The sequence below is a fragment of the Electrophorus electricus genome, chromosome 4, assembly GCF_013358815.1.
Source record: "Electrophorus electricus isolate fEleEle1 chromosome 4, fEleEle1.pri, whole genome shotgun sequence".
In the NCBI taxonomy this organism is placed as follows: Eukaryota; Metazoa; Chordata; class Actinopteri; order Gymnotiformes; family Gymnotidae; genus Electrophorus; species Electrophorus electricus.
Genome location: NC_049538.1, coordinates 6,226,477 through 6,247,594, shown reverse-complemented (window position 1 = coordinate 6,247,594; position 21,118 = coordinate 6,226,477). Strand labels below are relative to the sequence as shown.

General features: G+C 45.2%; 1 protein-coding gene and 1 long non-coding RNA gene across 4 annotated transcripts; one reads left to right on the top strand and one right to left on the bottom strand.

Moving 5' to 3' along the window:
* Nucleotides 1-373: 373 nt before the first annotated feature.
* Nucleotides 374-2,125, bottom strand: LOC113591934. Of its 2 annotated transcripts, none has more exons than XR_003412260.2 (3): nt 2,037-2,125; nt 1,392-1,549; nt 374-1,128 (listed from the first exon to the last, which is right to left on the bottom strand). It is a non-coding gene; the product is annotated as an uncharacterized LOC113591934 (long non-coding RNA). The 2 variants fall into 2 exon arrangements; XR_003412259.2 differs by having other exon boundaries at nt 1,539-1,549.
* On the top strand, nt 1,849-20,817 carry s1pr2 (sphingosine-1-phosphate receptor 2). Of its 2 annotated transcripts, XM_027032642.2 has the most exons (4): nt 1,849-2,195; nt 2,352-2,412; nt 2,658-2,799; nt 18,086-20,817. In XM_027032642.2, the coding sequence occupies exon 4, from the start codon at nt 18,192-18,194 to the stop codon at nt 19,296-19,298; it is 1,107 nt and encodes a 368-aa protein (XP_026888443.2). In that variant the 5' UTR covers nt 1,849-2,195; nt 2,352-2,412; nt 2,658-2,799; nt 18,086-18,191; the 3' UTR covers nt 19,299-20,817. The 2 variants fall into 2 exon arrangements, with proteins under 2 accessions (XP_026888443.2, XP_026888444.2); XM_027032643.2 differs by having other exon boundaries at nt 1,849-2,454.
* The last annotated feature ends 301 nt before the right edge of the window (nt 20,818-21,118 follow it).

Here is a 21,118-nt window from a genome sequence, read left to right as displayed (position 1 = left end):
ATGATAGTGAGCCACAACAGTAAGGGTAGTAAGGGTAGTAAGGGTAGTCGCTGTCAATTAGGCTGTACTTCAAGAACCTTCAGGAGTTAGAAAACTCACTTAAAAATGTTTTACATAAAAAAGGACTTCACACTGGTTAATTCAAATGCTCAGTCTGTCTAGCAAACACAAAGAGTAGAAGTGCAGAATCTACAGTATTTGCGGATAGTTCGTTTATACACACTCACGTTCGGTAGAGTTTGGACATGTAGAGATCTAAACTTGTTCAGTGTATGATGAGAAAGAATAGCAGCCTGTTTAAACCACAAGCTGGTGAAGCATGAGAAGAACACGTCTCTGCATATAGGCTACACAAACTTTACTAACCGAAGGCATGTCCGTTCTGGACCCGCAGCCTTTAATAAAGAGGGAATCCTTCCACATAAGGATGTGAAGATAAAGATTAAAAACATGCTCATATTTGAGAGTTAGCTAGATTATGAGTATTTTCATTTGAAAATGTTTAAAAAATACCAAATCTCACTAGTCTTAAAAAAAGAAAGAAAGAAAAAAAAACATCATTGATTTGAGGGAAATCCAAAAGGGGCAATGTGGAATTCTGATACTGAACATCATTAGTTTTATCTTGACTCATCCATGAATGTCTATGTTTGGTGAACAGTTTATATTTAAGGGATTACTTGCTGTTTACTTGATTGCATCCAAGGAATGAAGAAATATGCCACCTAAAACAAGAATTTGTGTAAGAAGAAGAAATGTTGTGGTGGAAACCAACTTGTGGCAGACCAAATGAGTTCTGTGTCCTATCTTTTGTAAGGCACCAACTTCAGTGGAATTTTTCAGTGGGCAAAAGGATTTATACATTTTGGAAAATAGGAGGGATTTTTTATTACTATTTTGGCGAATTTCCTGTGGAGAGCACCAAATCTATAAGGGGCTTTGGTGCAGAGCCTAAAGTGGAGGGTGCAAACAGCTGCCAGATGTGCGCGTGTCCCATGAGCCTTGTCACATTCTCACAGACAATCCTGTGCCTGTGAGACGCACTAGCAGGAAGTGAGGTCAGGGTCCCTGACCCCCTCCCCTAAGATGAGAGATATGCAGGGATTTTATTGGAAGATTCTTTTTTCTCTAGAAAAAAAAAAAAAAATTGTGGTGAAATTTCATCAGTCAGTGGTTTTTGTCGCAGGTTACACTTCTGTGTTCTCTGAAAATAACCATAGACGGTTTAACTTTCTAACCGTCTGAGATATAATTTCTGTTGCAATTTTTACCAGAATCATTGCTCAACCCATGATCATGACTTGGTCATACCGGTCCACTGCTGATAATCTAACCATGCACCAGCAATTTCAATACTGAACATTTATGAATGAGTCAGAATGGCACTCAACTTGTAATGCTTCTCTGTCTTTCACTGACGGTGAGGTGGATTTTACTGTATTGCTATGCGTGCCATGAAATCCTTATCCTGCATTTTCATGACCATGCACGACGCAACACAACCCAGATGACAAGCAAGCCTGGGCCAGGCCACTCACCTGAGGCACAGCTAATAAAAAACAGAAAAAGATTACAGCTTTGACACAAAGACACCTAAGACATTGTACTGGCATACAGAAACAGTCTTGAACACACTCACACACCTGACAAGTCTAATGTGAGTTAAAACTAGCCAAATGGTAAACAGCCATTTACAATATGTTTGCTGGCACTCAAATTTGGTCAATGTCATTGCTGTCATGCCATGACAGTAGTAGATTAAAGTAGTAGTTGTGGGCCAGAACTGAGCTGTCACTCATTTGTTATCTGTTACACATAGCACACGAGAAAGATAATCATATGATGGTCAACACAGTTTGTCGTTGTGGTTATTCTTCATATCTGGGATATAATCTAAATTGACCAAGCAAACGATCATGCAGGGCAAAATGTTCTCTGTATCCTAAATGATTCAGTCTTCTACTTAGAATATGCAAACATTTAAAGAAGTGCGTTAAAGCATCTAGAATCGGTGCAGTTTGACTGTGGATAGTCACCACGGGAGAGACGCATCACAGCTGAAGGGTCCGAGTTTAAACGTGAGACGCACAGAACTTCCAGCGAGGGAGAGCGAGGAGAGAGGAAGTGAGAAGGTGGAACGAAAAAGAAGAAAAAACATCTGGACTTCATTTGGTTCCCGGAGAAAAGGAGAAAACGTAACAGCTTTACACTAAAGCCAGTGTTTTCTGTCCTTCAATCTTAATCGGTTTTGAAATCGGAGAATTCTGAAAGAATACTTTTTTTCTCATGCTAGCTACGGTTTTTTGTTTGTTTGTTTGTTTGTTTGTTTGTTTGTTTGTATAAACGCACAGTCCAGGTGCTGCACGCCGCAATCCTACGATTCGTGGAAGGTGCGCGCGCAAGCCCTCGTGGGTAAGCTGTTGTTCCGCGAGCGAGCGAGACCACTCGCGCCCGGTCAGTGGATTTACTTCACTGTAACGTAAATGCTACGAACGGATTTTTAAAATGCTGGCTAGTTAGCTCATAGGTAGCGCTTACGGCGTAAACCGGCTGGAGGACACTCAAAGCTACTCCAGCAGTGATTACGAGTTACTGTTTTAGAGTTGATACTTTAATGGTTATAACATTCTCGGGCTAAGTTTTGGTTATTGTACCAGGATTTGACGGACTTTTTGAAAAACTCGCAATCTCCGAGTCAACGGAATCAACCGGTCAGGAATTACTAAATTAATGTGGGCTTTGTGGATGAAGTCCGTCGATACCAGCGCACTCTTCTCTCCTCCGGGTATCTCACATGGGGTAAGTGTGTCTGCGCTAACCACAGCTAGGATTGCCTGGATAAAGACGAGTAGTTTGAGACTGGATTATTTTACAGGTCATTTAAACCTATTAATCAGACATTTGAGGCCACTTTCACAGATTACAAAATTGCTAACGCTAGCTATCAAGATTTTTTCCTGTCACCTACCTTTGCTTTTCACAGTAGTTAGCTGACTAACATCCTTTCAAAAACCACGTCTTTTTATTTGCTTTTGGGGTGCTTTTATTTATTTGTATTTCTAATGTCAGTGAATATTAGCAAATAAAGTCAAATAAAAAGGTTATTCGAATCACAGATACCTCTATCTAGCTAACCTATTATAGGTTATCTGCTAGATTAGCTAACTAGCTAGATAAGTTTATGACAGACTACTGTCACTTAGCTGGCTAGCTATGTAGCTCTACGTTATATTCTTTTACTTCAGCAAATACACCCACTTTGAGAGTAAGACATAAGGCTGTATTTTGATTCTGGTGAAGACCTCATTTAATGTGTAACGTGTGTGGAGTTAAACATCAACTTTGCAGGTTCTTGCTGACTTACTTTAGGTTACTACACAATGTTTATTGTGTCAGTCGTTTGTCAGCGAGGATGTTTGTCTTGCATCTCAGGGTGCTGCTCTACACTGTGTAGTCTACGCTGTCTCTGCCCCCACACACCCCCTTCCCCTTTCGGAGTTTCGGGGATTTGCCCATCCGCCACCGCATTAATCCCATTGTTCCTAAAGGATGTATTAATAAGACAAAAGGCTTTTGTGCTATTATGTTTAAGGCTTAGCGTCTACTCTTCGGGCGATCCCCTAACGTGTCAGTCACGGGAACCCTTACAAGCGCGCGGTTTTTGACTTTTCGCTTAAGGAGTATGAAAATCTGCATAAAGAGCACACAATCAGACCTTATACGCTAAGAGCGTTGTAGTGTATAAGGTCTTTAGACTGGAAAAACCCATTTGTAAACGGTTTATTGAGAAGTGAGTCAGTGGAATGCACTTGGGTCAATATTGTTGTATCTTAAAGATCTAATATCCTTTTTCGTCTATATTTTTTTTCTGGCGTAGACTAAGCCATACGGGCCGTTTAATTCAGGTCAAATAATTAAATGGATCTATCTCTCAGACAAGGCTAAGGGGAGAACGTCTTACAGGGCTGAACAAAACATGCTCCATGAACACAGTGTTAATCTTTCTCCACTGACACCCTGGCATGTCAGAAAGAGAAAGAGGGTGAGAAATGGAAAGTGTGGGGGTGGGGGGTGGGTTGGTTATCTGTTCTCATGGTACGTGATGACTCTTCTTTTAAAGATAAGATGATATGGAGGAAGTACCATGATTGCATTGATGAAAGGTGTTCGTCTATCAATTGCAGTGCTGCAGACTTTGAGGAATATTAGCTGTGTGCGTGCAGCCTTTCTCTCTAGTGTTGTTCTCTAGAGAGCTCTAGATTGAATTATCTGTCTGGTCCCTGACTGCAGCCAGACTGTATAAACAATAGGCTCAAATGGAGTTACCAAATGCTGTGAATGTAGCTGCAATCTTTTCAACATGATGATAACATCATTTCCAAGGTCACCAGGGCAAGGGAGGACAAATGAAGGAAAGCAGGAATATCGGATGTTGAATGAGGCGCTGGGTCAATAGATGGTTGGTCTGAAAGGGCAGACCTGCTGGTTTGGGGTGTTGCATTCAGGCGTCGGCAGCACACCCTCCCGGTAAAAGCATAGTTAGGGTGTGGTCTGCGCTTGCTCCATATGAACCCAGGCTTTGTCAGTGCTGATTTTGGCCAACCACAAACTGTTGCGGGTTCTGACAGCAGCCTTCCTTGTCAGTGACGTCCAGCTGTGACCACAGATCAGGCAGCGTGGTGTGCACCTGTTAGAAACCATGGTACCCATAATGCCCTGCTGCCTTGACACAGACTCACCCCAAGCCAGTATCTGGATTTTAAGGGAAGCAGATGTCTCACAGAACCTGACCCTCATAACAAAATGCCACATATAACAACAGTCTTGGCACCAGTCATAAACAGTCACAATACTACAGTCCCATCACACCTAAGAGGCTCAGAATCCTACTGTCTATACATGTAAACTCTGGGCTATGACCTCTCCGGGCACACGTAGTGTTCAGCCCTTAAATCTCCTCGCACTCAGGAAACGAACTAAAAGCTCTGGTACTTGGGTAATGAATGTCTTGTTTAAATGAATATGATATAAGGTAAATGAATATAAACAAGTGAAATGATTAGATAGGAGTAGGCAGTCAGCATGGTGCAGATAGCTGCTACTTACGTGGCTGTTCGTTAGATAGCAAATAAAGTTAATGCTTTGTGGGACAGCTGTGTGGGACAATCCTCTGGGACTCTGGGAATTATGGGAACCTGCATATACCAAAAATGGTTGTAGGTGAGGGCAGGGGTTTTCTGACCCAGATTTCAACCCTGCCTTACAGGCATGCAGTTTGAGAGGGTAATTCACTCCTTATGAGTCAGCCTGCACATCACAAGGCCACACATGAAACCTGACTGCTGTTACTGAAGCAGGACCATGAGCAATGCATGAGAAAGGAAGCTAAATAAACAAGCAGATAAATAAACAGATGTATAAGTGAACAGAAGGATAAACAAATGAAGGAGGCAGGCAGCGGTGGGAACTGGAAGTGTGGGATTCTTGGGCTTGGTCACGTGAGGGGTTACGGGTGGAGCCGTGTCGCTGTGTGGGCGGAGCAATTCTTCAAGGACTCTCGAGCAGGGAGCTTCGGCTGCATGGGTGGAGCACGGCAGAGAGCTGTCACTGGGGAAGTTTGTGCCCCTCACATGGGTCACACTCACAGTCTGCCCAGTGAGGGTTCAGGAACAAAAAGCAGCTTCCAAACATCATGAAAAAAAATTATTTCTCAGAGTACTCAGAATAGCCAAATACAAGCTGAGAATAATTACTGGTAAATGGCTTCCCAAACGTGACCACAGCATAGTGGTCATGGTTGCATGGCAGAGCGGGCATCACTCTGGACACCCTTCTGCCACACAATGATGAGTGATATCTTGTGAAGCCCAGCGAAACTCTTGCCCGATGGCTTGCAGTAAATCCCTTGCAGTATTTTCACTGATCGAGTTCACCAGACAGGCAGATCGTGTGACTGGCTGTAGTGTGATATTAACCCAGGCCATAAGGCCTCCACCGCCCTGGGCTGTTTCGGGCCAGCCCGCACGCGCCGCCTGGCCTGAGAAATGCTTTTCCCTGGGTGTGGCAGCTGCAGCAAAATAAACGCCTTCTGTTTCGAGAGCCTGCTGCTCAACAAGTTACATCTCTCAGCCGGCGAGGAGGAGCTCCCAGCCACCAACTCCCCCCCACCTCAAGCCAAGAAATGGGAGTCACCCTGAAACACACTGTCTGTCTACAATCTGCGATCAGTGCTGTTCACTCACATACACCCTGATTCTCCTTTCTCCTGTGAGCCGTCCTGTGTGTCTGACTTATAAACAGTAGCATGCGTTAATTTAGCTTTGGGACAATTGAGAGCACATCCTGAAATTTATGCGGTATACAGTGCAGGCACCCAGCACAATTTGTATGTTTACTACAGACAGATGTAGCGAGAGGTCCATAGGGAGAACTTTGTAAATATTTACTGAGTAGAGCACCAGTTAGGATAAGACTTTAGCCATTTTAGGACAGGCCGTGAGCAAATGGAAGAGCATTAAAAGGTCTGCTTCTTACTGTTGACTTAAGCCTTCTAGCTGATACTTGGTACAAAATGACATCGGTTTTCTAATCTTGTATTTCATAAGTGACACAAATTCTATTTGCTTTCATTTTAAAGCCTTTTCTCTTTATCTTCTTCTCTTTTTTCCTTTCTGTAGTGAGGTTTTGACTGTCATCACAACTGAAATGTTCTCAGAAGCCTGTGCAGTCATGCTTTTTAGAAAGTTCCTTCCTTCAGCATAAATTCTTTTTTTTGCTTTTGGCCTTGTAGGTTTTGTTTCAAGTCTCGTTGATTGCTGTCTGTGTGGTGACATCTTTGTTGCTTCAGCGAAAACAGAAAGAAGAGGGAAAAAAAAGTCCATCAACCAAAAAACAGGTGCACTGTTTGCAATGGCATAAAACCCCGAACCCCTGGCTGTCTGCCACATTATGATGATATTCTCAACTTTCCTAGCTACAAAGAGTCTTGGAAACCTTTCTTGCACTGCTGAAGCATGAAGGCATGAGAGCTCTGTTCTAAAGGAACTGTGGCCCAAAGCACTCCATCCCACTTTGCCGTCAGGGTTTTTTGGCAAGGTGGACCTGCCACCAAGAGCCCCGGGCAGGTAGGCAGAGAGAGGGGCACATCAGTGACCCAGTCCACCCCCACCCCAACCCCCCCCCCCCCCCCCCAGGCTTTGGGCAGACAGCACATCGTACCCTACTCCAGCCTTTGTTTGAGCAGCTGGAGTAGCTGGAGCAGACCGGCCCTGGCGGGGCATGGGGAGCATGGAGAGCTGGGCTGGGCTGGGTTGGGGGTTCTCTCTCATCTGTCCCCACCGAGCCCTTTCCTTTCAGCCTCAGCTCTCTGTGATGGTATTAGACCCATGAGCGTGCTAATGCAGGTTCATGAATGTCCATGGGCAGCAGTGAAAGGTGGATCCTTCCCCACACTATGGTGCTTCTTAGCATGAGAATGGCAGGGCCAGCCTGTCCCGCGTCCTCCTGGGGCATTTGCCACAGTCGACTTGTGCTGCAGAACTGTTGCATAGCCATGTGCTGACATGGGAGATTACACAAGATTGTGCTGGTGCTCAACTGAAACTAGATGAGACCACCTTGCACAACTCTTGTTTAAGAGTTTGCACGAAGCGCTAAAAATACACACACTTTGTCGAAATAGACGTCGCGCAGATTGAACTGTCTCTCACTGGGCTTTTGTAGGTAAATGGGCAGACTGTCCCTTCGACAGTCCTGAGCTGGTGAATGCAGTGCACCCAGAAGTGACCCGTGACAAACACACGGGTCATTGATAAGATGTACGCACAGCGATAAGATTCAAAAAACGCGCACATGTGCAGACAGGACGCGCAGAGGCTCAGACAATACCTCCCAGTGTTTCTGCAGCCTCTTCCGCACACAGCGGCATTCTTTCAGAATTCCTACGGGCTTTGTATCCATTATTTAAACCCATTTTTTAAAACTCTGTCCTGACTGTTTTCTCCCAGTGCTGGTAGGTCCTGCTGTTCTGGCCGACTGCTTATCGCACAACAGCCCTTGGGGGCGTTTTTTTTTTTTTTTTTTTTGTTTCTTTCTTTTGAATGGCTGGCCATGAGGCTTTGTGGAGCAGCTCGGCTAAGGGCACTTCCACAGATGGACGTGCGGAGCTGAAGCTCCGCCTCCCTGCTGGGCCCCCTAGAAGCAGGGCCTTTCCTGGAGAAGTTCCATGTGATTATATTTTTACACACTACTTTATTTGATTTTTCAGGAGTCCCTTCTGTCCCCGGCTAGCGTCTCTGGTTCTGAGCTGGGTTTGGTTAAAGTGCTGCTCTGATCAGCGTGAGCAGATCAGCGTGGTTCTCGTCCAGCTGCCGTACCGCGACCTTCGTGATGTGATGCATTCGGCTAAGCACTTGCATTTGATCTGCTCCAGATTGTTGTGAACAGAAGCCTAACCACACCCAGTGGGAAAGTTAAGGCATCACGAACTCTGGGAGAGTTCTGGAAGAACAGCACGGACTCCTGCGCTTTTAAACTTCCTCCTGGGAGCATGGTCCATGTCACTCCATTCAAGTGTGATCGTGTCTGTGTTTTGCATTAATGGGTGCACATGGGAGGCTGTGTAGCCTCCCTTTAACATTTTGACATGTCAGGAAGGCCTGAGAAAGCCTGGAAGATCTTCTTTTTTTTTCTTCAGCTTTTTGTGAAACAGCCAAATCTTGCACACACTTGTGTACACGTATGTTTCAGGAATAGCCCGTTTCATAGCTTAAATCAGATAATTTCCTCTTTTGTCACTTTGGCTAGTCGTCTTATTACCTTATGAATGACTCCGTTTTGCCTTTTCTAATCATTTACGGTGAAAGATGGTGTGATATAAAGTTACACATGTAATTCCATTCTCAGCACCCAAGGACACTGTAATCAACTCACTACCTGACAACCTTTATGCCTAGCCAAAAACACCTTTGAGAAGCAGCAACCAATTGCACATCACGTACACAGATCTGGAAACCACAGCCCTCCAGGGAAGACTCCAACAGGTGCAAGGAAGGAGAGAGACAAGATAACACCCAGGACAGTGTCATTCATCACTGGGCATGCAGCCATACAGTCTCTCTCTCTCTCTCTCTCTCTCTCTCTCTCTCTCTCTCTCTCTCTCCTCTCTCTCTCTCAAACACACACACACAATTTTAGGATGACCAGTTTTTTTTACCTAACCTCCATGTTTTTGGACTGTGGGAGGAAACTGGAGAGTCCAGAGTAAACAAACTCGGGGGGTGGCGGGGTCCATGTGGGCTCCACCAGGATCGGGACACAAACCCAAGACCAGAGAGGCAAACATGCTAATCACCAAACCACTGTGCACAAAATCTTATGTAGGCTTGAAAATCCTATCGTGCTCCTATGTCTGGCATTGTTTCTTTTCTAGCATCTAGCTGAGATAGACGCACACTCACGCACGGACACACTCGTCCAATTAAAGCAGGAGAATCTGAGCAGGGGTGTGGCATGTGCTCTAGTGACAGCTAGGAACAAGCACACGGGGGAATCAGACAAAGCCAGCATGAGCTTTCTCCCCAGCCTCTCGTTAAGGGATGTACAGTTGTACATGCAGGTTTCAGAGTGAGAGACACCCTGCATCAGATCTGGCTCCCTGCACTTGTCACATTTGAATTCACCCTTGAGCTTCATATCTTTGGGTCACACCGGTGTCAAACCACAGCAAGAGTAGTATGAGTGTGACTGAGCTCTTACTGGTTGAATGCCCTTATTTCTATAAAAAGTTCTTGTCTGTGAGGTCTTACCATTCAAGTGTTTTCAAGCCCTCGGTGATATGACATTAGCTGCTCGGGTTAATGGCCCCATGGTGGGGGCGGGGGGCACGTCTCCGGCTCAGTCCGGCACGGTGGGTTTAATTAATCTCTTTGTGACTCCAGACTTTGATCTTCATGGTGATTTTTAAATGTAGGATAGAGGTCGGAGGAGGGGGCATGCGTGCGTGTGAGCGTGTGCGGACACTGGATGGAGTCTTCACAAACAGAAAATGGGACGGGGGAGAACCAGAGAGAAAAGTCAAAACGTATGTGCAACATGCTGATTTAGAAATCTGCTTTTCTGGGTTGATGAGTGACTGTGATACTCTAACCTCCATGGAGGTGCCCCCTTCCTCTGCTGACTGGCCCCCTGTAGGGCAGACAGGGGGTTGGCGGGGGGGGGGTCACTGAGACTGGGTCTGTAATGCACATCTTTGCACATGCCCTTGTTCCTGTCTCTCACCCATGTGCTAAGAACTCACCAGCAAATAAATGGCAACCATAAATAGACCATAAAAAAATAGTATGTGTCTGTGTGTGCTTGTGCGTGTGTGTGCGTGAAAGGTGGACGTGGACAGAAAGAAAGACCACGAGAGAATGACGAAGCATAGACTAGATTTACATGCATTCTAAAAGCAAGCTCCCCCTCCCCAAGAAGCTGCAGTTTCCAACAAATTTCCAAATTTCTGCAGATTACCATAATATTTCTGTCCACATGGCACATGGCCTTTTAAAAACAAAAGTGTACAACACCAGCCTGTAATCAGCACTCATTGTCATTCTTGTTTCGTTGTCTCCTGTTTTTGTCTAGTGCAGATTTAAGTGACTCTCGTGTGCGGAGTTACATCGCTAGTCATTTTAGATTTTTATCAGCACATTCACATACCACAGGTTAGCATATGGCGTTGTAATCACGCTATCTCATCTTTTCCATCTGTGTCCCTCTCTCAGCCTGTCTGTGCAGCTCCGAGCTGGAGAGCGGGGCAAGGTGGGGTGGGGCAGGCTCCGGGACTGTAGTAGCACCATTCTGTAACGCGGCCCCCATAGAGCATGAGCTCGGGGACAGAAGCAGTGAGTCAGTGGTCTGGACTGCAGGTGATCCGTGCTGCCTGTGCTCTTAGTGGCGGTGCTGGCAGACGTGAGTGTGAGGGAAAACGCTTTTCGACTGCGTGATGGCATCAGATTACATACACGCACTCACAGCCACACATAACACCACTGATGGTTTCTCCTGTGTGATCATAGTCACTATGGCCATACATCCTCAGATTATCTGTAAGAACTGCTGATGTGCTGTGGAAGGGTAAATGTTTACAGAACATCTGGTCAGTTATAGTACAGTACATTCACACATTTTTGTGAGTGTGGGTGTGTATCTTTTTCTAGGACAAAATTGTCCTAACTATTTAGCAAAACCAGAAGACAACAGAGGACACATACCTTGTCAGTTGTCCTGACACAATAAAGTACTTTTTGTTTTGTTTGTTTGTGTGTTTTTCAAAATGGCAAGGTTCCTTTTTGGTTCTAGGATCCGGATGCCTAGTCCTGGGGAGAAAGGGATGAAACGAGCATGTGGGTGTGTCTGCACCTGTCTGGGTGTTGGTGTGTGCTCTGGTCTCAGGCTTGAGTGCATCATCACACTGTCTGGTAGCACAGTGGCCCACGGCCATCTCCTGCAGATAAGAAGAGATGGAGAGGAGAAAAGAGGAGTGTATCCATCTTGTTATGTCTCCGCAGGCCAGCTCTCTCTGTTGCGTGCTCTCTCTCTCTCTCTCTCTCTCTCTCTCTCTCTCTCTCTCTCTCTCTCTCTCTCTCTCTCTGTGTGTATGCACATACGCACGCACACACATTTGTGTCAGTCTCAGCGGCTCTGTCAGGCAGGGTTGAAGGGAGCTCTGATAGCAGTTCCTCACACCGGAGCTTTAACTGCATCTCTCTCAGGCAGAAACAGGCAGAGCCACTGTTGACCTGGGGGCCAAAGGTCAGTGCAGAACAGAACCTCTCTTTGCCCTGCTGTCCAGTGCAGAGGCCACTACTGTTCCAGGAACTGTGTGTATGTGTGTGTGTGTCTCATGTGTGAGAGAGAGAGAGCAGAGGCTCGAGGAGGTTATGAGACAGAGTGTGGCAGAAGGAGGCACAGTAGCAGTACCAGCAGTCTACTGTGAAACACAGCATGGTGCCAGACTAATGATTATGTACGTGCATGTGTGTGTGTATTTGTGTTTCTGAGTTTGCATGCATGTGTGTTTGTGTGCAGGGCTTGCATCCATGGATAATGAATGGTAGGAGAGCTGTAGCGTGCAGCAGCTGTTGTAGCATTATGTGCGGTTCTGTCTGTATGACGGGGCTTAACTAACTAATTTCTGTGCAACTGGTACTACTTTCAGCATGCCTATTTGCATCACTATGGCGCTATATCTCTTTTTGTGTTTCTGTATGTTACTGATTTCAGATATGGATTTTTCACACCTAAACCACCTACTTTATAGCTTTGTTTTTTTTTTTTTTTAAAGGTGCTGACATTTCAGTCTTCCTGTCTTTGCTGGGTTTTAGCAAATGCATATATGTGTATACGTGTGCAAGCGTAGGTGCATGCAGTTTTGTTTTTTGGATTGAATTTGTTTCTATTCATTTACAAAAAAAAAAAATTTAATTTACAAGCATCCTTCTTTACAAAACAAAAATGAAGGAATGTTTAGAAATATTTACATCTCAGTGTTACATTTGTCAAAGGTTTGTGGGTTAGTGGCCACTACTTTCTGGAGTGCATTTATGGAGTCTCACTCAGCTATTAGCTTATACCAATACCTTGAGAAACATTCACTCTACACGGCTTTAACCCCTGACTTTTACTCAAAGAAAGGATTGCCAAAAATGTACATTATATTGGGAGAAAGTATTTTTTTTCCACAAAAATATATTTACAATATATCTGAAGTCATTTAAAATCATTTTTAAAAGTAATGCATAACTGTAAACATGTATTTTTGAGTGTTATTATTCATGTGTGTAATCAATACATAAAAACATAGTTTGTTGATTTTCTGTGCAATTCTAATGCACTGCAAATTCTATTTGATTGGTAAGGCATGTGTTGGTAAGGTGGCTTGGGAGGTGTAGAGAGTCCAACAGCAGGCTGAGTGTGTATATTCCTATAGTCTGAGAGCTCTGTGCTCTGAAACCTCTAATGGCGTGAGTGTCATTAACTCACGCTTTCCTTTCTGGACTTGGCCTGCCCTTACCCCATCTCCCATATCTCTGCATTACGTAGTAGCTCTGCCCTGTCCAATCAGCAACATTACACTTGACAGTGTCTAGTGAATCTGTGCACCATCTGTGCCAGATCAGATGGGCTCTGTCAGTGTAACATGTTAGATATTTTCACACTTAGGCTTGTGGTTTTGAAATCAATTGGACTGTATATATAAGAGAAAAAACTCTTATCTGATGTAACTAAAATATTAAGAAAGCAGTAGGTGTGATGGCACAGCAGATGACTGGTGAATGCTCTCTGTAATGACAGTGATGGTGAGTGATGGTCGGAAGAGCAAGGTAGGCTGAAGGGCTTTCAACTCTCAGTATAGTAGTAGTAGTAGTGCACGCTAACACTCCCATTAGCCGAGAGATGGAACATTGTACAGCTATACACAGGAGAGGGGGCTAAGGGAGTGAAAGGGCAAAGCACAGCGTGCATGCACACACACACACACTCACACATAGTCGCACACACATACAGAGAGCCTTAAAAGCCCAAGAGTGTCAGGACTGAGTAGGAAAATGAGTGCGTTGGTGTGCGAGTAAACTGCATGGTGCCTGATTAAGTGTGAGTGGGGAGAGGACAGAAAAAGCAGACAAAGACAAAGATATTCTCAAAGGTTCCCTCAGTATTTCAGCAGCACGGACTGCAGTGATTACAGTAAACCGAGATGAATTGCGGCGTGATGAACACAGCAAGACTCCTGTGCTGTAACCTAGCACGACTGCTGCTCTTGGTTTTACAGTGCAGAAAGAGGAGGCAACAACTGGCCAGCGAGGTGGCATTTGGGGGTGGGGGGGAGTAATTGGGGCTTATCAGGTGTTGCTTGGGAAGTACAAACAAGCACCTGGGGCTTTTGTGGAGCTGTCAGTGGGCCACGGGCGGGGCCCAGTCTGCTCTGAGGAGCTCAGCTCAAGTTGCAGAGCTGTCGGGCCGATCCCGGCTCTCAGTCAGGTTAATGGGTAACACAGTTACAGCTCCCGTGTATATGGCTGCATGTGTTAGCTAACACAAGGTCTGTTGACGGTTCACATGTAGACCTCAGTGTAGTTGCAGTAGTCAGAACAGGATAGTTCCCCCCCAACCGGTCAACTTGTCCTGTAGCTCCCTCTCTCTCTGTCTCTTCTCCCCAATCCCTACATCCTCCCTCTCTCTCTCTCGCTCTCTCTCTCTCTCTCTCTTTCTCTCTCTCTCTCTCTCTCTCTCTCTCTCTCTCTCTCTCTCTCTCTCTCTCTCTCTCTCTCATACTTCTAGTTTACTTCTAACTGTGTATTCTGAACAGGATGTTACTTCTGCCAAAGCAAGTACTTCCTTTGGCCTTTTTATAGTGCTGGCCGCAGATTTAGTGAACACGCACACACCCGCACGCATACAACACACTCCCGTCCTTTACACCTAACATTCTACAGCTCTCTAAGACATGCCACCCAACAAGAGGCCAGTGCCACTTTAGACATCAAGATCAGCTTTTGCACTCTGAATAGGGATTTTTATTTTGGACTGTTTTTATCTCCAGTATAACAGATCCCACTGCACAGAGAAAGAACACGTGCTGTATTAGGACACCAGTACTGAGTGAGTGTCGGATGTCATTCTGAAGTAAAATTAGTCTAACTCATATACAAGTGTAACCATTGTTTTTAAACAGGAATAAGCTCTTAGTCTCAGCAGGTTTTCCTGATGAAGGCAAACTAGACTTAAATATAATGTGTGTTAGGAAAGCCTCTATAGCAGTGGTGCATTCATGCAGGCATAAATACTATGCTTGGCCTTTGTGTACCTGAGATAAGGGGAATGTCCGATCGTGCATGTCACCGGCTGCAGAGACAGCCAGAGGGGACCTCGGAGGAGGGGCTGGGGTCTGGCATCCGAAGACTGGAGCAAGTCCTGCAGTGAAACCTGCCCATCAGGTTTCGTGCGTGCCATCAAAAGCCCTCAGTGACCGACAGATCTCCGTGGCAATGCCACAGGGAAGTTTTTGACAATCTCAGCAGACTTCCAGGCCAGAGTTCACATGTGCACATTTACACCAAACTCCAACCTCAAACCATCATACTGATCACGATTCATCTGAACGGCCATGACAATGCTTTCGACCACAATTAAAGCGTTAGACCTCTTCTGCAGAGCAAGGCGGCCTGCAGCAGCACATGCTCGTCATGTCTGCTCACCGCAGCCCATGTACAGAGTGGAGAGGAAAAAAACGGCACGCAGCCGTGAGCTTCGGCCGTACGCAGGCTCAAAACCGCCTAGGATATTGAACTGCTCTCCTTCTCGCTTTTGAAAGAGATATATAATGTCGGTAATTCGATGGGTGTCGTCTGGTGTGGTTTGGTGTCGGTTTCCCTCCAGAGTTTAGAGCAGACCGTTCTCTGTGGAGAAGGAGAGCCATTGTTCTTTGTTCCTGCTTGAGGAAATGTCCTGCAGGTTATTAGGGGCTGTGGGCTACAGATGTGCGACAGACATGGCCATGTGCAGCTGCACCTTTTTGTCTTTTTGTTGCTGTAGAGAGCCGTGTGTCAGTATGTTTACTTTATGTGCGTGTGTGCACGCGTGCGTTTCCTTGACAGATTTTGAATTGTGTGCATTGTGTTAGCCCTTGTTTTTCTAATGCAAGATGGTGTGTGTGAGTGTGTGTGGGTGTGTGTGCGTAACATGCAGATGTCTCAGATTCCTGCTTTTGTCCGTGGATGCCATTCTGCTTGATGGAGTCGTCTCTGAGCTCCAGCCACCCCCCACCCCCCACCCCCCTTTGTAAAGAGGCTACTTTTGCTGAGCTGGGTATTGACCAATCTTCACAATGTGACTCAGTCACAATATTGTCATCACCCGATAATGAAAATAAATAACAGCCAAGGAACGCGGTTGAGTTTTTACACTTTTATTATGAATCACATATGCAATTGAAACATAATTCTAACATATAAAAATAACAAAATTAACCCTATACATGTAATCTACACACATATATACCACACACACACAGTACATTTATTAATTATTCATATAGAGTATGTGTCAGTCTCTCAGCATGTGTATGAACAGTGACTTCATTGAGAACACATATTTTAAGCTCAACCCTAGCTGTCCATAGGTCAGGAGAAAAGTCAAGAGGAAAGGTTCCAAGAAAACTAGCATTCACAGTGCATGAAAATAAAATTGCTTTGCAATATGTTGCCAATATTCCTTGTTTTTTTTCCAACAACATATTCTGTACCTATTTCAGTGTCATTAACTCACATCTCCCTTCCTGGACTTGGACTGCCCTTACCCCATCTCCCATATCTGCATTATGTAGTAGCGCTGCCCTGTCCAATTAGCGTCATTACACTTGACATTGTCCAGTGAAGCAGAGCTCAAATAAGCCAACTTGGACTTGCATCTCAGATGCTCTGTGATTCTGTACACCATCTGTGCGAGGTCAAACGAGCAGAATAGTCATGAGGAAAGGTGCAAGAGAACTAGCATCCACAGTGTTTGAAAATAAAATGAAAAATAAAATTGCTTTGCAATTTTTTGCCAATGTTCATTTTTTGTTTTCAACAACACTTTGTGCGTCTGTTTCATTTTTTCATTTTGTTCGTGCCGACGATCCTCACCTTCGAACTTCACCTTCTGCCAATGATCAGACAGCAGGTCAATTACAGCTGCAATTAGGCAGCCCTAAGCTACAGGAGTCACTCCAGACACTTCCAGACACTCAGGAATGACCCCCCCCGCCCCTGCCACAAGTCTCCCTCAGTAATTCCTTATTATGAATTTTTTTAACTTGAGATCTGCTATTCCTTTTTTGTGCTCTACATTGTATTTCTTTCAATATCAGAGATGGGGTTTGCAGAACAGAGTAAGAGGTGGTGACCAAATGAATAGTGTGTACAACAACAGAGCAACAGTGTGTAGCACGCTATGTGGTACTTTGGTCATCTCAGTGACTAACACTCAAAAATACTGACGTTACAATCCCAACCTGATGACTAACACTATGGGGACCCTGACTGTTTGTGCACATTAAAGATGCTAGCTAGATTAGATAGTGGACCATTAGGCATCAGAAAATAGCATTACTTGGTTAGATGAAGGCTAGATATGGCATGTTAACTTACTTGACTGTGGGCCTGTTAATCTGTTGGGCTTGGATTTGTAGCATGTCAAATGAACACACACACATCCCACTGCACCTTAAAGTGGCATAAGCAGAAAGGATGCGGCCTTTTAGCAGGATATTAACTCAAGATAAACTAAGAATACGAATTAGCCCCATGCAAAGCATTTCCTGTGGTTTTGTTTGAACCTGTACTCATTTCCAGCTAAATGGGGATTTTTAACCAGGGGTGATTGCTTGATCTAAAATGACTACTGCTACTATTACTCATCTGTATTCCTTTAAATGGCAGTAATTGGAACATAAGGATGGTGTTTTTTCACCATTCTTCAAAAATGTAACTACTGATATGTCGTAAGTCAAAGACAATAAACACTGGTTTTCTATGCTACCTCCAGCCCTTGTCTGTGGGAGTAGAAAAGACTACAGGGAGGCTCTTGGTACACTCTTTGTGTGTGTGTTTGTGTGTGTGTTTGTGTGTGTGTTTGTGTGTGTGTGTGTGTGTGTGTGTGTGTGTGTGTGTGTGTGTGTGTGTGTGTGTGTGTGTGTGTGTGTGTGTGTGTGTGTGTTTGAGTGTGTGAAGCTTGCAGCTGTTGCCAGGGTTTTGGTAAGGTGAATGCTTTCACAAAGGGGAAATTCCAGAGCTCTAGCAATGGTGTTTTTTGATCCCCAGTATGTGCGTGATCAACACAAGACTGTAAAACACAAAGTGAAAATCCCTCACACACATCCTTTTCATGTGTATTTGACATCATGTGTATCAAGAACAGGACATGTGCAAGCTACAAGGGGGGAATTTAAAAAGAGCATCAACTACATTTAAGACTGCCCCTGGAATTTTTGCTGCTCCTCCCCTCCCCACGTTTAACTACCATCTCACTGACCATGCTGTTGTTATGCGTTTGTGTGCAGGCAACTCAGAAGGACTTCCTGGGCCACTGAGACGTGACTCTGGGCCCTATGCAGCTTCCCCCCCAATTCTGAAGGCCCAGAGCATCTCAGACAGGCCGTTGGGTAAATGCCTACAGCCATGGAAATCTGTCCTGAAGGCCCCAAGGTGAGCAAGTACTACCAGTACTACAACAAGACTCTGATCAAGGTACATTACGCCTGTGCCAAGGAGCTGAACAAGAATGAGCTGGACGAACGCATGAAGAACAAAGAGGGGCCTGGCTTGAAGAACATCATCTTCATCATCATCTGCAGCATCATCATCCTGGAGAACCTCCTGGTGCTCATCGCCGTCTTCCGGAACAAGAAGTTCCACTCCGCCATGTTCTTCTTCATTGGAAACCTGGCTTTCTCCGACCTGCTGGCTGGCTCAGCCTATATCGCCAACATCTTCTTCTCGGGCCCGAAGACGTTTGACCTGGTGCCGGTGCAGTGGTTCATCAGAGAGGGCACCGCTTTCATCGCCCTGGCCGCGTCGGTGTTCAGCCTGCTGGCCATCGCCATTGAGCGCTACATTGCCATCACCAAAGTCAAGGTTTATGGCTCCAACAAGACCTGCCGAATGTTCCTCCTCATCGGAGCGTGCTGGGTCACCTCAATCCTCCTGGGAGGCCTACCCATCATAGGCTGGAACTGCATCAACGAACTGACCGAGTGCTCCGCCGTCCTGCCCCTCAACTCTCGGCGCTACATCCGCTTTGTGGTCTCCATCTTCAGCGTTATCCTGCTCTCCATTGTCATCCTCTATGTCCGCATCTACCTGATAGTGCGCTCCAGCCACCAGGAAGCCACCAACTCCCAAGCCTACGCCCTGCTCAAGACCGTCACTATCGTGCTGGGGGTGTTTATCGTGTGCTGGCTGCCTGCCTTCACCATCCTCCTCCTGGACACATCCTGCAAGATGTCCTCCTGCCCCATCCTCAGCCACGCCGATGCCTTCTTCGGCATCGCAACACTGAACTCTGCGCTCAACCCGCTCATCTACACCCTGCGCAGTAAGGACATGCGGCGAGAGTTCCTGCGCGTGCTCTGCTGCTGGGGCCTCTTCCAGTGCGGCCGTCCGGCCGAGCGCTGCATGGTGCCACTCAAGAGCTCCAGCTCGCTGGATCACTGCACCAACAAACACGAACACCAAACAACACCCATCATGCAGGACTGTACCACTGGCGTATGAGTTGAGGGGGTGTCTGTGGGGGAACTGTGCTAGTGGGTGCATTTAGAGCTGGGAGGAAGTCAGGGAGACTTCAGGTGAGACTTGAGAGGAGCAGCGCACCTGTGGAATCAAGAAGATGCCTGAGTGGTGAGAGAGGTGCCAGCTTTGACATCTCTGAGAACCATCGGCCTGTGTGAATCCGCAATTGTTTTCAGTGGACTCATGTGAGTGCAGAGAAAATATTGCCATTGTGGTATGGACTCAGTGTCATATTTTTCACTGTTACTGAACGATTTCATGTTTTTAGACTGTTACTCATCTTTTTTATTAAGACGCTTTAATTTTTCACTGTGTTGTTCACATTTACGTGACAGTTATTACCTTTTTTATCACATTGGCAGTGACTAAAACGGTTTCAACCTCAATAACAAATACAAAAATTGAGGGTTTTTTTGTCTTAAAACATAGTTTAAGATGATGCACTTTTAAGCATTCTGTGATTGTATGTATAATTGACTTGTTGGCCAAAGTCACATAAAAGCTGAGTTTTGGTGTAGCTCCGCAGTCTTTGTTTAAAAGGAAATGACAGGGAGTGAAGAATCACACTCCATAATGCACTCATTTTGAGCCAGGAGTGCATAATCTTCCTACGTGTTCCATTATATGTAAGTGTAATTCCCCTTGATTAACTACATTGATTAAACAACCAAACAACAACAAAAAACATAACAAAATCCACTTCATTATATTGCCTGGCATTCTCACCTGTGTAAAAACGTATGCCATATTCATGTACACTGTCAATATTAACGCTTTCTGTCCATCTCCCTCAGCCTCTTGCTCTCTGACCTTTGCTTATTGTGCTGTGCTTTTTTTTACAATTCCTAAGGGGCGGCGAAATCAGAAAGCGCACGCCCTTAAAGTGACAACGGCATTGCCACGTTTCACCTGGCTGGTAGTGAACCGCTGGATTTGTCTCGACAACGCTGTAGCGTGACTGCAGCGACACGTGCTTTCTGTCTCGCGTTCCCCTGTATGAATGTCAGCATGAAGTGTTGTGAGCGAGAGCTTCACTTTGTGACAGTATTACCGAACACTGATCTCATTTGACTTGTTGCTTATTGAGTCGAAAAAGAGGGGTATGGTCACTTTGAAATCTTTAAAAATGATCACGTACGACACCAGACTGAAAGATGCCGTTGTTGAAGAGACAGGAAGGTCTGACATTGGGATTACGTTAACAGGTTACCTCTCATCTTGTGTCCCTGAAGAGGCACACATCTATGGAGGGGGTGCCACTCTTGTGTCATAGGTTAGAGGGTAATTATTCTACCTAAAACTTCCCTTTTCCTGCAGCCACAGGAGGTCCAGTATTTCCTGCTGCTTCCTGTTGTTCAGGGCTGACCTCATCCTTCATTACTATCCTCACATTCTTTTCCCCCCCCAAACACATGTTTGATGCTACAGTCTGTCCCTCTGTTGATCATCAGAGAAAGCACTTTGGCAGCTCTTCCAAAATCATTCTTATGCATTTGTTTTCTTTTTTATATGAAGACTTGGAGTCTGCAAGCATACGTGTTGCCTTTGTTCTGTGTATAATGTTGCTTAACCCTGTGGAAAGATGTGGTTTTTTTTATTATGCATATATGAAAATGTATTGTTATGAATGTATGTATGTACGTATGGCTGTATGTACGTATTGTAATGTAAGGTAATGTAATGTAATGTATGTGTGTATGTATGTACGTACAAAAGGTGTACATATGTATGGAATGTCTTGTGTGCAATAGCGTTGTGTGTCTAGTAGCAATCTACCTGTGTTCAATCGGTACAATCCTAAA

Excerpts from the sequence above, each read along its gene's own strand:
- s1pr2 (XM_027032642.2), top strand. The coding sequence starts at position 18,192 with ATGCCTACAGCCATGGAAATCTGTCCTGAAGGCCCCAAGGTGAGCAAG.